The sequence below is a fragment of the Triplophysa rosa genome, linkage group LG23, assembly GCF_024868665.1.
Source record: "Triplophysa rosa linkage group LG23, Trosa_1v2, whole genome shotgun sequence".
Lineage (NCBI taxonomy): Eukaryota > Metazoa > Chordata > Actinopteri > Cypriniformes > Nemacheilidae > Triplophysa > Triplophysa rosa.
Window position 1 is genome coordinate 13135466 of NC_079912.1, and position 17510 is coordinate 13152975.

General features: G+C 38.1%; 1 protein-coding gene across 1 annotated transcript in view; it reads left to right on the top strand.

The window, feature by feature from the left end:
* prex2 (phosphatidylinositol-3,4,5-trisphosphate-dependent Rac exchange factor 2) overlaps positions 1–17510 on the top strand; it is a 96065-nt gene that overhangs the window by 49422 nt on the left and 29133 nt on the right. The window contains 10 exon segments of the mRNA XM_057322771.1: positions 2311–2447; positions 3369–3486; positions 4331–4515; positions 5914–6075; positions 8016–8235; positions 8360–8567; positions 12826–13005; positions 14264–14358; positions 14781–14863; positions 16176–16266. Of these exon segments, the coding sequence (XP_057178754.1) occupies positions 2311–2447; positions 3369–3486; positions 4331–4515; positions 5914–6075; positions 8016–8235; positions 8360–8567; positions 12826–13005; positions 14264–14358; positions 14781–14863; positions 16176–16266 (1479 nt within the window).

Consider the following 17510-nt stretch of genomic DNA (forward strand, 5'->3'; position numbering starts at 1 on the left):
CTTAGAAAAGAAAATACGGCGTAAAATTCCAGAGCATGAAATGTGATTTAAAAACACAGGAACCTATATATCGATTAAAGTCGTTATTTTGGTTTGTTTTTCGCACATAAAGTATTCCCGTCGCTTCATAAAATTAAATTGAGCCACTATGAGCGGATGGACCAATTTAAACGATGTCTTTAGTACTTTTCTGGACCATGACAATAACTATAACCATGATGTCAATGAGGAGGCCTGGAAATCTCTCGGATGTCACCTAAAATATCTTTATTTGTGTTCTGAAGACGCAAAGAGACGCCGGGAGGTCTTTAAACATGTTGAACGTCATGCGGTTGAGTAAAAATTAACACAATTTTGATTTTGAGGTGAACTTTTCCTTTAATGTTGAGAGATATTTTGTATGTCCTTGTGCTTAAGAGATTAGGCAAATAAACTGGATATTTAGTCTGGAAGGCATTTTCCCTAAGTGATTAATTCTAAAACTCGAAATGTCCCATTGGCCTTCGGACAGCTTTTATAGGAACCACACATCATTTACAGACAAACAGCTCTGGATCTTCTCTTGTGTGTTTTGCTTTTCGGAAAACAAAACGCAAACCCACTTGTTTTGGTTTACAGTCTATTACCTGCTGTAATGCAAAGAATGGAGCCTTACCCAAATGGTTTGTCTATGTTAGAGAGGCCCTAAATTGGGTTTCCCAAACTGCTTATGTGCGGTTTGCTATGCAAACTGGCATTCGGTCATGAATTTTCCAACCACAAAGACATCATGTGGGTCATTTCTCATGTCTTGCTTATGCATAAACTATAGCTATTTATGCGTCTGCTTGTATAAATGCTTATAGACAGATTGTTTGTTTAGTAGATTTGTTTTGATAGGCCACAAACAAGGACTATCACTCTCCTCATTCTCACCGTCTCATTGTGTAAACACACTTATTAGATCTGTTTTAGAACCTATGTAATTGCCTCAATGGCTACGTTTACATGCACCCTCATAATGCGTTAAGAATAGGATTTGGGCAATATCGCTTTACCTCATGTTAACGCAATAATTCAATCTAAATAATGCGATTAAGCTTATAATCGTGGTAAGCATAATCGAAGTAACATATGTGGCGTACGCTGGTTTTAATCGCAATAAGACGGCATGTAAACACCTTCATCGCATTTATGCTGCTCTGACCAAGGTGCGCATGTGCTTCTGTCATGCATCTTATGCGCAAATTTATGTAAACATGAAAGTCTGAAGTTTTACCGTCAACACAACTCACTGTCAGCAGTCTCTGCTCCTTATTTTCACACAGGAACATTTTCCTTCCTATTTCTTTATTGATTATGGCATACATCCACATAACGGTGTTGTGCATTTGACGGGAATATATTAAAAGTATAGCCAGTATCACACATCTACTGTATCTGAGATCAGATGTTTGTGCTGTGTATTATAGCAAATAATCAGACTAAAAAAACTTGAATGTAAATGGGAGCAAGGTATTCTCATGTCATGTAAACATGATACTTCTTACTCTGATTATTGGAAATAATCGCATTATTGATGCATATTTAAATGTAGTCAATGCTGCCTGAATTGGCGCTAATCTCACTTATGCTAAAATTATGATAAGATAAATGTGGGATCAAATAAATATACACAGAACTCACAATAATTGTAATCATTTTCACTTGTACTTTATTACTTTTTATTGATACTTTTCAGTAATAATAAAATAGTATTCACTAAGCTAGTTCTAAGCTAGCTTCTTCCCAAAGTAGCCTTTGCTTTGCTATATTAGATTTGTCCAAACGAAAGTATAATTTAAGGGGTTTTTCACATCATTTACTTAACGTCATCCAAGGTGTTACACTTTTTTTGATTGTCCACTTTAGACCATATACTGACTATACTGCAAGTAACTTTGCAACTACATGTCAACTAACTCTCAAAAAAGTGTTTCAGATATTAGAGAGACAGTCTACTAATACTCTTCTGACTGGTAGTTGACAAGAAGTTGCAAAGTTACTTATAATTTGTAAAATATCTGAAACGGACTATCAAAATAAAGTGGTACCAACTTTATTTCTTCAGTTGAACACAGATGAATATTTATGTTAGAGTGCCGTTACCCAAATAGCATCTGTAAGATGTCTGATAAAGATCTGGAAAGCATCTGTTGTGTAAAAACATCTGATAAATGTCTTAGAGAAGTTAGTTTTACTTGCGTTCTAAGTCATAAACATCTTACAGACGTCTTCTAGGTGTCTATATCTGACAGGAGACAAATTTGACCTCTCTCTCTTTCCTGAAAGGCACTGTGGCGGCGGTCGCTGGCCTTCACCCAGGTCAGTGCATCATTAAAGTGAACGGCATCAACGTGAGCAAAGAGAGCCATGCGAGTGTCATCGCCCATGTCACGGCCTGCAGGAAGTACCGGCGACCCACGCAGGTAAGACTCCCAGTGCCTTTGCTCCCAAGTGCGCTATTCCTGACCTCTCTTTAAACTAAATCTCACCACAAAGCGCATAAGAGAACCCTTTGTGATCCATTCTGGACCATTACCCAGCAATAATAGCAGTTATGGCTCCTTTTAGCGGTACAGGGCAGGGAAGAGGGCCAGAAAGCCGGTTGGGGGTGGGTGGGTTATGGGTTAAGAAATGGGGCCAGGCAGTGCTGTGATGGAGTGTAATAAAGGATAGAGGATTGAGCCAGGCTTGGCACAGACTGGTAGGGCGCAGCCTGGACTCTGGTTTCCATCAGTTCTGGAAAAGAAGAGCGTGGGGGATGCCCGCCCTCCTGCTGAGCGGGGATTTGCGGCCCACCATCCAAACGAGTCTCAGTATCTGAGCACAGCAGGAGAGCCCGAGTCGGGAAAACAGCAGTGGGAGATGCTGGGGAGTCGTGTACAGAAGCATTGATATGGGGTGGGTGTCTGCAAAACGTAGCATTGACAGCCATGTTGTTGTTCGCCCCCACCCAAAGCATTACACTAAAGTCAGGCAAATGCTTCGGTTAGATCATGCAGTGCTTGTAAAAGCTAAAAAACAGTCTGTAAAACTCAATACATTTCTAAAAGGCTCTAACCTTCAGTGAGCAATTTTATTGCTCGGAGATTGCGCTGGAAATCGTAATGGAGTTTCATGTAACTTTACCTCAGATATTTCTCCTGAAATTATTAAGACGAATGAAAAATGACACAATTAAGACAATTGGTTACATACAGTAAGAGCTATTGAATTGATAAAAATGACTGGCAAAATACATAAATATAAACGAGATTGTGAAGAATGTCCTTTGAAAAGTGAAACATCTACATTTAAACCAAGACTCTTATGAGTCTAAAAGGTTTTATCAATGTTCTTTATTTTAGCAAGACTCCATTAAATGGGTGTACAACAACAGTGAGAGTGCCCCGGAAGACCACCAGAGAACCAATCAGAAGCCCACCGCAGAGGAGAATGGAGATGTGTTTGAGTGTAAAGTTGAAGGTGCTGTTACACACACACACACTTCAGTTTTGACATGTTTTACTCTCTTTGCTCTCATGAGACTGACACCACAGGTCTCACTTCAGCTCTCTCAGAACGACAAAAAAATGGAAACAACTCATGGATTATTAAAAGTGTTGATTTAAAACCATTTGTCAGATTTTGTAATCAGTCAGTGTTTACTGTCCTGTTAAACGTAAAATTATTAGAAGATAGCCTAATATTTTATTGAACAGAAATGTGCAGTATGATAACAGACCAGAACTAAATCTACATCATGACTTGATAGTGTTATTTTTTTAATTCATTAGAAATGAATATGAACCTGACGATTCCTGAAAGGAGTGTAATAAAAATAGTCTTTTGAGCAGATTATGAGCTTATTTACCTGCTAGCAAAGCAGTCCTACTTCATTTTATCCTCGCATTGTTTATGCATTGTTAAAGCTAAATTTGGTATTTTTATGCATGTTGAAATGCAAAAATGCAAACTTTTTCCTATCTTAAAATTCAGGTTTAACTACAGTATATGTTAAAAATGTAAACAATGAGAATACACTGACAGCTTTGAGTTTGTCGTTGTAAGCGAGAACTTTCCAATATTATCTCAGTTAGGGGGAAGTAAATATCCACATTTGGCGAGAGATTTTGTGCTGTATCATAAAACATAAAATACAGTAGATTCATGCTTTCTAGGTGACAGAAACAGGTCTTACTATAACTAACTTAAGCTTTTTTTTACCCTCAGTCCTTTGCAGACATGAAACAAAATATCTAGTTTTGTCTACTTTTCAGACTAGTTTTACAAAAAAATTACATGACTTGTGTGTGTGTGTGTTCAACAGAGGTCATGGATAAATTCAACACCATCGCCATTATAGATGGCAAAAAAGATCATGTTAGCCTGACGGTGGATAATGTGTATCTGGAGTACGGCGTCATGTACGAATACGACAGCACGGCCGGGATGAAGTGCCACGTTCTGGAAAAAATGGTGGAACCCAAAGGCTTTTTCAGCCTCACGGCCAAGGTTAGAGTCACATCTTACCAAAGACACACACCAGCCATTGTTAATATATGTTTGCTTGAATATACTGCACCATCATTCAAAGTGTGACCCCAGCCGCTTTCAATTACGACCATCACGCTTGTTTACAAACAGACGAGTCATATTTCTTTCCCTAAAAATTTGTTCCCTACGATTTACAATCTCCATTGATGAAGCAACAGCTGTCGGGCAAGACCTTTCGATGTTGTGCTGACAAGCGCGGGCAGAATCGCAGCATGATGGTAACGTTACAACAGTGCTCTCTAATGTGACTCTAATATATTACACGTTCTACGTATTAAGAAACTCTTTCGTGTTTAATTCCCTTAACTGCCAACAATTTTTGCTTTATTACAAACATCTGCTTGGGTAGGTCTGCACTTCCTCTAAGAAAACTCTCTACAGATGATTTTTAATATCGCAGTGCTGTTAAGCACATTATACGTACATTAAAAGGTCTCAGTCTGCTTTTAAAATTCTTGTCTCTTCTGTTGTCTTAATGTCTCTTAGGAGAAAATATGTCTATCGTCATGTGTAAATGTTCACTTTGATTAGTACTGCATTAGGTTAGACTTTCTGATTTTATGACAAAAACAAAAGGAGATCTTAAAGGGACAGTTTACCCCAAAATAAAAGTTCTGTCTTCATTTATTTAACTAAACAGTTCTTGGCCACCATTGACTACCATAGTAGGAAAAAATTCTTTATCTGTGTTCATCAGAATAAAAACATTTCGATACAGATTTGGAACAATTTGAGAGTGAGTAAATGATAACAGAATTTTTATTTTTGGGTGAACTGTCCCTTTAAGTAGAATTGTAACATTGCTATTTTTCTTACAATGAAAGTAAATGGCAACCAGGGACTGTCGAGCTTCATAAAAGCATAATATTGGAATTCAGACATAATTTTATCTTTTAGACTAAAGGCGGGGTGTCCAATTTCTCTTAGCCGTTGTTGATGTTCAAATCACCAAAACAAACACACCCCTACCCCCATCTTTCGCTTTCGTCAGCGCTCGGCTCGACTAATGTCCGTCCTGTGCACTGTGCACCTTACTGCTGATTGGCTACAAGGTTGTTTGTGTACTCGGCCCGACTCCGTTGTCTAAAGCGTAATTCGGAAATCGGTTACCCCGCCTTTAACTGTTCCTTTAATAAAACAACGGTTAAATAACTACAAGGGAACAAAAACAAAGTTCTGTGTATCTGTTTTGGGTAATCCACGCACAGGTTTTCAGTCCCCATTGACTTACAGCAGTTTTGAGATCTTTGCTTTCATTACACCAGATGTGTGTTTTGTCATTCCTCTGATAATGTGACTCAAGCGCTGTGTTCTGCCAGTTCTCATGCTTTATGTCTCTTTTGTGTTCGTTGTCAGATATTAGAAGCCCTGGCCAGGAATGACGAGCAGCTGTTACAGACCTGCAGTCGACTGAGCTCCAGCACAGAGCTCATCCCTGAGGACCTGCAGACCAAGTTCAGGGCTATGTGTGGAGAGAGACTGGAGCACATCAATCGCCGAATCACCAATTACAGGAAGGTGAGCGAACATGTGCCGGTTAGATGCTGGAAGTTATCAAGGACGAAAAATGTGTGCAAAGTTTTGCTAGGTATAAAAAGTCAGATGGAGACCCCGGCGCACCCCATGCTGTTGACCACCATCATTTGTTGGTGCTGCCGACTGAAAAAACATAAAAAAAGGTTTTTTTGCTTGGCCTTTGGGTGGCTGCTGCTGAGAATGCTTAGCTCATCTCGTACCACTTCTATTTAGGTTAGAGAACAGGAAACCGTTCCCACCCTGTCCTTTTTTAACACCAGCTGGCCTTGATTGATGAAATATGCAAGTCCACCAGCACCTGGGGAAACGGGCTTGTGCGAAATGTCATTTTTAATTTCCATCAGCTGCTCTTATTCGGAGCAAGAAAAGCAAAATATGTCTGCCAGCATATTTCGGTTTATGTGTTGTTTTTTCTTGTGATCGGATTCAACATTACACTGCAGCATTGGATTAATTAGCTCTTGCTTCACTGGCTATAAATAGCTCCGAACATCCCGTTCCATTGCGTAATTTCCCTTCTGCGACGTTCTCAGTGAGGCCCCGTGTGAGGTCTGGCAGGGTCCGATCCCCGGACGTTAAAGCTGCCGGTTGGCCAGGAATGTGGGAAGTTTAGTCCCAGAGTAAGCCACTGCTGGTTTTAGTGTAGCCCGGATCACGGCCGTAGTCAGAGAGGCAGGGGTCATCATGAGATTGTTGGATAAAGGCGAGGTTTAAATGTATGCAGAGCACCATCGCTGTTCTCGAGGGGACTTTGAGGTCTCGCCAGCCTGTAACTGATTCAGTTATATGCTTCTGTGCCTGAAGACCTAACTTTGAATTCAAAGAATTCACATTACATGTACTATATGGAGCTTCTCACAGTCCAGTTTTGAATAATAAATGATCCTTAAATAATTTTTCTACACGTGAAGTGCAGTGTTGGGCACTGTTGATCAACTTTATCTACAGATGAAGGATAGCTTAGGTCAGCTTGAATTTTTATGCTGGTTCAGACTTTTTAAAGGAACAGTTCATGGTATGGTAACATGGTAGGAAAAATGACAATGGTAGTCAAAAGTGTCCCAGAACTGTTTGCTTTTCTACATTCTTCAAAATATCTTCTTTTGTGTTCAACAGAACAAAGAAATATATAAAAAAATGTTTCCTACTATGGTAGTGAATGGTGGTTTCAAAATTTCTTAAAACTGCAATCCAAGCTTTCCTGCGGCTCATTGGTTAGAGCATGGGACTAGCAATGCCAAGGGTGTCATGGGTTCGATCCCAGGGGATTGCACATAGTCAGAAGCAAATGTACTGTATAATACAATGCAATGTAAGAAAGCGTCTGCCAAATGCGTAAATGTCCACAACTTTTGACTCTCTGTCGCCATCTCTGTTTGAAACATAAAGTGACAAGTTTATTTCTTTATGTGGGTTGAAGAAGTCACATGACAACAAACTGACGTTACCTCCGAAATCATAACCAACAGTTTAATTGGAACCCTTATTTTAATCTATATTGTTACTATAAGGGGTGTTTTGATTGGTGTCCAAATTGTGCACAAACTCTGGAATTTTCTTTTTATTTGATTTTCAATTTCATTCAAGGATCCATTTTCCCATGCTGATGTATAAAATCTGGGCTTTTAAACTGTCTTTTAAACTATATTCAATCATTTTATACATGAGCATATTCTATGTTCCTAACCATTTCTTAGATTTGAGAAATAAAAATGAATCGGGGCTTGATGGGTACAGAATTTGCCAGATCATAATGAGCATGCTCTGTTAGCATACCAGAATAAATCCAAAAATCCTAAATCTGACAGAAGCCAAAAACAACACAATATTGGGTTGTCTCACTGCTGCTCAGGTTTAGACGTTTTTATTAATTACAGTATATGCTTTTGTTCATGTTCTAACCCACTGATCTCTGCTCTCAGTTTTCGCGGGTTTTGAAGAACAGAGCCTGGCCCACGTTCAAGCAGGCAAAGACCAAGGTTTCCCCTCTGCACAGCAGTGACTTCTGCCCCACCAACTGCCACATCAACGTAATGGAGGTGTCTTATCCCAAGACCACCACTTCCCTAGGAAGCGCCCTCGGAGTCCAGTTAGACAACAGGAAAAACACTCTGGAAAAAGGAAGCCGCAATTCAGAGCTGGGTGAGTCAGGATGCACGCTCAATTGAAATACTTTTCCCGACATAACTTATTTATTAAATTATATGTAAACTAATGTTTATATAATACTTTTTCATACTGGAACCTGGTTGTTTGGTGTGAACAGGCAAACTGAACCCTATGGTGTACGTCCAGCATAGTATCACCAGCATGGCCGCTCCATCAGGACACAGTCTGAATAGAGCGGAAGGCCACGGCCTGCGTTTCCTGCTACGGGAGGATGACCTGCTCATCCTGGACGCCTTTCACAAACTTCTCACCAAACTCACAACCGTCGTCAAAGAGATGGAGTGCTACGCCGCACAGATTGACGAGTGAGTCTGATGTACATGTTTCAGAATTCGAAAACTGTTTATTTCCAAGTTTAAATAAAATTTTGAATCCCAAATTTTCAATGTGGTCTTAGCCTTTGGAACCCCACTGAGTTTATATGAACGTGAATTATGAGCCAATTTTTGGAAAGAAACACTATGAGTGGACTTCAGTGTAAAATATGATATTAAAACATGTTTTTAGCTGTTTTGCTTAGTTTAACATTTAATGCTGGGTTTAATTTTTAATAGGTTAACGTTGTTTAAATGCTAGTTTTGGCTTGTTGATCAATTATATTAAACATTTAGTGGTGCACATTTAAGTGCGGTATTTATTGAACTCTCCTTTGAATGTGAGCGAGACATTTATTCAAATGCAGAACCAAATAACGTCAGAGTTGTGTAAATGTTCTAAGACGTGACAATTTGTAGAACTTTGTGAGTCTCAACGGAGCAATTTTATAATCATCGAGCATTTCACATGACCTAGCATCTGGAATTTGCATTAAGGTCCTAATCATTGTTATTGCGCTAACATCTGTGAGCATTTGTGTGAGAAAGAGGGGGTGGGCTACTTCCTGTCTGAGCTGAGCTGTTGATGGCTTCATTTTGTGGAAGCCAATTAACACCTTGTTGAAAACGGGACACTGAGATCAGCCTCCGCTTTCAAAACGGAAATAAACATCGCCACAAGAGCGCAGAACTGTCGTTGAGTTGTGTAGCAATGTAGCTAAACAACAAGGCCATTCAAATTAATAGATAACAAATTTCCCCTCTTTCATTTTTTCTGTTCCTGCCTAACTTCAAACTCCATTTATACCCTTTGATTAAAAACTCTGTTACAGCCTTTGAGGTTGCATCATTATATAGACATCTCGCAGTCAAATTCTCCATAGGCATGCTGGCAATTACAGCTGAGCTTGATCTGAATTGGGGGCGGAGTCTTTCTCTGCTTTTGCCATATGCTTGTCAGTGCCAGTTGCTCTCTGCAGGTCTAGGGTGTGCTTATTGGCAGGGTCGTCCTTGATCTGGTGGGGAGATAATGACCTTCCTCACAGGGCGAGAGAGAGTGCCGTAATGGCTGCCTGGAGGCGGTTGTTGACAGTTATCCCTATCAGTGGGCAATAATGGGGCAAATAGCTGCAGCGTAGCTCACCGCAGCCACCTCTAGAAGCTGTACTGTTGGAAAAGAAAGGGGTGTCCGACTGTTTTGCATGTTGTTTTGGCAAATATGCCTTTTCTTTTACACATTTATTGTGAAACTTGAATTCTGCTTCAGTCATGCCTAGTTTTCACTGCAAAATTTCACACTTAAGACTAAGAGTGTTGCAATGTACCGATATTGACAATAAGTGTGATAGAAATATTAGTATTAATCTAACATGATTGTTGATTTTGTGTTAATACTACACATATGATAATATTGTAAAATTGTGAAATTCAGTGCCAGTATCGGGTTGACTGTCCAACATAGTAGGTGGTGGTATTGCACCCGTTTAATATTTTGTTGAAAGAGCCAAAATGGTTTCAAACACACTCTCCTTCCACCCACACTTGTATTTTGAGGGAGAGTCAGTGGCTAAAAAAACTCAAAATTAAGGAAAAAAGATGAGTTCGACTAATAGCATTTTTATTATAATAATAATTATCATTATCATTATCATTATTAGGTTGTTTGTTTACTTAATTGTTATTATTATTATTATTATTATTGGTTTGTTTGTTTACCTAATTATTATTATTAATAATATTAATAATATATGTTTTTTGTTTGATAGATTTTACGATAATATCGGCCACAATTATGAAGTGATAATCTGATATTGTGACAGCCCTATTTTACACCAGCCATGAAAGAGTTTTTATTTTATTTTATTTTTAGTTTAAAAGCTTGTTTCTATGACAACAGAATTGTTGAGCTATTTTTTTCTTTTCAAAATTGTCATATTCATGACAAATGCAAAGCACAGGTGAATTGTCATTCTGGGCGAGCGAGTCTCTTGGTAAAACTGCACCTGTCACAACATCACATGTGTTGCCTCATTTCTGAAGAAAATAATAACTTTTGGCATCTTATATAAACTTGGTAAACTTGAAACTCAGTAGAAATGTCATTTTCTGAGTATATAAGTTGTTAGAAGACACAGAGGTTGCCACAGTTTTTTAGTAGTCAGTTGTCTTTTGATTTGAATGAGCGTCAGACTATCCAAAGAATTGACATACATTAAAGATAAATAGTAGAGATGTATGAATTCAAATAGGTTTAAGAAATTGTTAAAAGTTTTAGCATATACAAAAGTTTTTTGCTTGACATTATTTTTGCAATAATAACTATAATCAGCCCATTGCGACCATTGAGAAACTATAAGATAATAGAACACATCAAACATTCCTACGTCCTTGCTTGTTTGTTTACTAAGTTCCTGTTTACCACGTTTTCTTCCCTTGCTTTGGTATATACTGTATATGCATATGCATATACCATGAAGTCATACAGTATGTCTCCGTCTAACTGTCTGTTTCACTTTGGCTCTTTGTACATCACACTGCTCGTTCATGCAGATGTTTCCCTTTTGTATTTGAAAAGAGGAAAGTGTGATTTGAACTCAAGTCAGATTCTCATTATAGTTGAAAGTGCAGATTCAGCTGTATGATGTTAGCTGAATGTAAAGCGCGACTGAACCTCACATGTCACATGAAAGCGCTCATGTATAAAGGACTGTATGCAGAGAGACCCGTGGACTCAACCCAAGATCTTCCCTGCGGAGGCTCCTTGTTGTTCCCATCCTCCACCTCTTCTCGCTTTGATTTTCTGTGCCCCTCGAGGCCCCGCGCTGTACACACTTCCTTATTAAATTCCGGCCAATAGCAACCCGGGGTTCTCTTTTCCATGGTGACCACATGGCACGCGATGGTGGCGACCCATCTGCTTTGGCAGGGAGGGACGGTGTTCTAGAACTGCAGAGCTGGAGAATGAGGGCGTCAGGAGTCCTCTGGGCACTTGCAAAAGAGGTGCCTTTGGAAACTTTCCTGTGTTTCTTACTTGAAGAATTGGTTTGGGTTGGAGTTAAGCTTTCGTTGAGGTTTTGTTTATTGTTAGGATGAGAATTTGAGTTTAGAATTAGGGTTTGTGTCTCTCCATGAAAGGAGGAAAGGAGTTCCCCATCATTAAAAGAACCAAGAGGGGCACTGTCTGAATCTGTTGTGTGATGATTTTTTGTATTCGAATTACTCGAGTTACTTGAGGAATCGTTTCAGCCCTATGCTATATAGAACCATATTTTGGTGCTTCAGTGGTTCTTCAACGGTTCTTTGGGATGACTGAGGTGCTATACAGTATAGAATGACTGAAGAATCATACAGCGGCTTAACAGGTTCTTTATACGGAAACGGTGCTATAGCACCTCGGCCACCCCAAAGAACCTCTGAAGGACCACTGAAGCACCAAAATATGGTGCTATATAGCACTAAAAGTGGTTCCCCTATGATTACGAGCCAAGAACCACCTTTAGTGCTATATAGCACCATTTTTTTTGAGTGAAGTGTCTTTGTAATTTTTATATATGCACAGACATGGTGTCTTTTTAAACATTTTCCTCACCGTTCTCCAGAAGAGGAACTGATTTCATGCAGAGTTACAGTATGATTGTTGATACAGCTGTGTGCTTGTTTTGAAGTTATTCATATTCGTAGGACCTCGTAACTTCCTCATGTTGTTGTGTGGAAGTCAAACACAAACAGGTTCTGATTTTGTTTGGCTCTGGTCGTCTTCGCACTCAGCACATCTTGATGATATTACAGCTCTGTGGCCAGTCCTCCCAAAATGGTTTTTCATGTAGAGTAAATGTTAGTATGCTTGGAGGCTGAGATGGGGTTAAGATGTGGCAGTGTGTTTGTGCTGCTGGGCCCGCAAGGTCATAATGTCAAATATCTTTCCCACTGTTTACGTGAGTCATAAGCAGGCATTTCTGGAGGCTTTCATTTTTATTTTGCATAGATTAATCTGCGACTAGTCTCACGTAGCCTGATCTTTGACTATCAACCATGGTTTTTTGGTGAAAAACTAAAGAAATAAAGCAAACCATTCAAATTGAAGATTGCTGTATGAGAAGGATTGTGCCATTTATTTGTGCAACAGGCGATCGGTGGGTGCAAGGTCTTTTGAAGCTGAGTGGAATTTGTATGAACTGCCTTTTGTTTAATCATGTCTCTTTCTCTCACTCTTCCTCTCTGTCTGTCTCACAATCTGTCTCTCTCACAGTTTACTCTCGTCCATCACACATCCCACTGGCTCCGAAGGGAAGCCCACCGAGAGCTACATCTCTGCTGAAAGCGAGAGCGAGAAAAGCGAACGCAATGGCAAGAAAGTGTGTTTCAATGTGGCTGGAGATGAGCAGGAGGACTCGGGTCATGACACCATCAGCAACAGGGACTCCTACAGGTGTTTTATTTATAATCACATTAATGAAAACTAAATAAAATCAAATAACAGAACCAAACAAATATAATGATGTATTACATAAAATTGTGAGAATTCCTTTTGTGATGGAAAATATGTTATTATTAAGAAGTTACTATTAAGAAGATATCAGGAATTTTAAAGTTGTGGTTTCCGGGCCTTAAAAAAAATCATACAGTAAATTACTAAAAAATTTAAAACAAAATGGAAAAAATATGGATGAATAAAAATGGATTAATAATTTTCATAAAGTAAATTACTAAAAATTAAAACAAAATGGAAAAGAAATTAAGTCATGGTACTCTCTTGAATATGCAGCATAAACATATGTTGTGTAAATATATGTAGTATAGTGTAATTTTCATATTGTATGTTAATATATATTTGTCTGTTGTTCTTCAAATGTCCCCTCATGGTTTTATGATTTATTTTGTTCTACCAGTCTGATTTCTACCATTTCTACCAGTCATCCATTTAAAAAATATATATATATTTTAATTTTGATAAAATAGAATTGTGCCAACATATCCATTTCTTTCATTATAGTTTTTTAAAAATTTGGACCATTTTTAAGTATTTTTACTTTATATATATACTTCATAGTACAATACATTGAAAAAAGTAATAAATATTCTAATATATAAACTATATGTAATTTTCATATTTCTATAAAAATCCTAAATAAATATATCCAAACACAGTGTCTCTATAAACATTTTCTTAGTGTAGATATTTAAAGTAAATTACTAAAACGAAAAAAAAGAATAGTTAAAATAATTAAATAAAAGTTACATTTTTTGTGATGGAAATTTCTACATTGAATATGTAGTATAAATATACATAGTGTAAATGTAGCGTTACATTTTCAAATACTATGTTATTTTATCTGTTGTTCCACAAATGTCACCCAAAACATCATGGTTCTGTGATTTTATTTTCTCTACCAGTCCGAGTACAAAAACTAATCTTGATCTCAAAAACAAAATCTGTCATTAAACAAATGTTAGTTTCCAGTGTAAAATAGGTCCGTAAGAATGCATTGTTTTGATTCAGCGTCTTGTTTGCGACTTTAATTTGCGGTTATGTGAATAGGCCTAATTGTTGCAGTCGAGACAAAGCTCGCAAATTTTGTTTACAGAAGCTACGACTTGATTGAAACTCTACAGCAGCGCTTAGGAATCTGGTCTGATGGTTTGATTATTTGTTAGTAACATGTCAATGTTTGGCTGTTTGTTTACAGTGACTGTAACAGCAACAGGAACTCCATCGCTTCCTTCACCAGCATCTGCAGCAGTCATTGCAGCTCTTACGTGCACAGTGACGAGATGGACTCGGGTAATTCAAACAGACATCATCTCACACGCATCTGCCATCATGACCCTGCTAGTCCTCTCCCCCGATAAACCCTCCAAAACACAGAGGAACGGGACTATAATCACATTTGGCATGAGTTTATATATGGCTTTCAAATGGATTTTCATCTCTTTTCACTGTGTATTACTTGCACATTTCCCACTTAGTTAGACGCTCAGGCAGTACCTGTCAAAAGATAGTCCGGGACAAATTGACGGCCATTTAATGCTAACTGCAGAACAGATGGGGGGAAAGAAAGACTGGAGAGTTTGTGGAATGTTGTTTGGGGAGATACTTGTGCTTTATCGCAAATTGTACATCACTACACTAATAAAATAGGTTATGAATGACTTCAGTATGTGAATTTTTGTCTAAAAGAAAATGTCTCGAATTCACTCATGCAGGAGATGAGCTTCCAGCCAGCGTGTGGATAACTCACGACAAACAGAAGAAACTACACGGCTTCCTGGAGCATCTGTTCAGTCAGGTGTGTGTATGTTTATTGTCAAAGCCAACAAAACCATTTACATCCTGTTTTACATTTTTTGCAGTTCCTTTATAAACTGTATTTCTAATTTGTGAGGTACAATCCGTAATTTAAGTAATCTTTGAAACATAAAATTGTATGTTATTTTACAGAAATATCTTATACGTGTTTTAAAGTCAGATGAGGTTTAACTGACATTTTCCACAAAATCGCACCTGACAGCTTAACCTTCAATCATTATTATAAGCATAGATTTGCAAATCAGCGTAATGTTTTTAACTCTGATTTTTATGTAGACTTTTCATAAGAAATTTTTGTTCATTTTAACTAGAAAAAAGTTACAGATTGCAGCATTAAGTTTAGTTGGTTTTGATAGTTTCATTATTTTGGATTGAAAACTCTGTAACATTAATCAATAATTCGTAAGTGACTCTTAAGAGACTTCACCTTTGACCTTTCTAACACCTCAGAAACCAAACCAGATTAAAAGGAAAGTTCACCCAAAAATGAAAATTCTGTCATGTACTACTCACCCTCAAGTTGTTCCAAACCTGTGTACAGTAAATGTCTTTGTTCTGTTGAACCGAAATTTGGAAGAATGTTATCAATTGAGATTTCTGGGGCACCATTGACTACATGCATAGTAGAAAGAATTATTCTATAATGTTTTTTGTTCTGTTGAACACATCAGAAAATATTTTGAAGAATTTAGGAAAACAATCAGTTCTGAGGCACCTTTGACAACTATTTTAATGGTAGTCAATGGTGCCCCATAAATCTCAGTTGCTAACATTCTTCCAAATATCATTCTTTGTGTTCAACAGAACAAAGACATTTATACAGGTTTGGAACAAGGCTTAGGGTAATTCATGACAGAATTTTCATTTTTGGGTGAACTATCCCTTTCAAGCTCCTTAAATGAGGCACAACGTCTAATGTCTTTATCTCACGTCTGTTTAATGAGGGCGTCTCAATCCAGTAAACCAGACAATGTGCTCTCTGGGTCCTCTTCGGCTGCTGTTTTCATAGCATTCTGGCTTCCGGGGGCGTAACACTCCCAGTTCACATGCAACACAAATGTTTTCAGTTTACAGGGTGGGAGTTCAAGTTTTGTATTTGCTTTCTTAATCGCTTTAGGTCTGCTATTGCCTCTGGGAATATTTTGAAACTGAATTATTTTATAGAATACACAGACGTGCTATTTTATCCAGATTAACTGTAGAGCTATTTTGCTTGCTCAGCTATTTAAAGATGTGGACTGACACCCACGATCATTTCCTGTGGTGTTTTGGGGCTTTTTTTCTTTTTGCAGGTGGAGTCCATCACCAGTTTGTTAAAAGGGGCGACTGTTGCACGAGCATTTGAGCAGACTAAATGTTTCACTCCAGGACGAGGACTTCAAGGTATTATTTCCTTTTGTTTTACAGTTACATCTGTCTTTTGCCCCCATACTCAATCTTTTTACATGTTACCAGTGCACTACTGTACAGAAAACCCAAAGGCTAATGTTCATGAGCCTCATTTTTCTTACACGTCTCAGAAACCAAGATGTGTGGCTAGTCCATCCTGCTCTATGGGAGTGACATAAATCTATGCCTGTGTTTTACATCTCAAGCGTGGTTGGTACAGTATAAGGATGTGTGGCTAGAGGTGGGGGTTTCCTCCTGGCTGTGTGATTAACTGCCCCAACCTCAGCTTTGTCCTTTACTGGGAATCGTGCTAATCAAATCTGTTCACTTCATTTTGTCTGGACTACTGGAGATACCTGTAGTCTAGGACACTTCCTCTCCAAAGACACTGGAGCATTAGAGTCGTTGTGATCATCTAGGACATTTCCTCTCTCGGATTTAAAGACATTACGATGTTAGATTATCCAGATCGACCAGGTCACTTAAATTCAGAAACACAAGGACGTTTGATTCTTCAAGATTGTCTAGGTCACTTCTTTTCTGATTCAAACACATAAGAACATTAGATTCATGAAGATCCGGGTCATGTTTATAGTCTGATTTTAGTTTTTTTTATATCATTGTGTCAAATATCATCACCCTACTTGGGTCATTCAATAGTCATTCAGGTTGCTCAAAACACATGGAAGACACTTGTGGAAATTTGTGTTAATTTACATTTTACGTTTAGTCATTTAACAGACGCTTTTATCCAAAGCGACTTATAAAAGGAGGTAAACAATAGAAGCAATTGGAACAACACGAGGACAACAAAAAGCATAAGCGCAGTTTTTTTTTTTAGGGATAGAAAGAGTAGAAAAGAAATAAAAGTCAGTACTACTTGACGGAAGATGCTATATTTAGATTTGATGTCCACCCAGATTAAACCATGCAGAAGTATTAGGCTATAACCTTGACTGATTGTATTCACTAGTACATGACTGCATATTATAATATGGTATTATAATGTGGTGATATTACAGTATCGTTATTCAGATACTACATACATTACAGTACTGTATAGACAATATAGATATCATGATTTTCATACCATACAGTACTGCACATATACATATACAGTAATATTTTGTGTATATTCTATTTTAAAATGGCAGTTTTTACACTGTCCTTGAAATCCATTTATCATGATCATTGATGTCATCTTACTCTGTGTGGCAAATTCCTGAAAATATTTCACA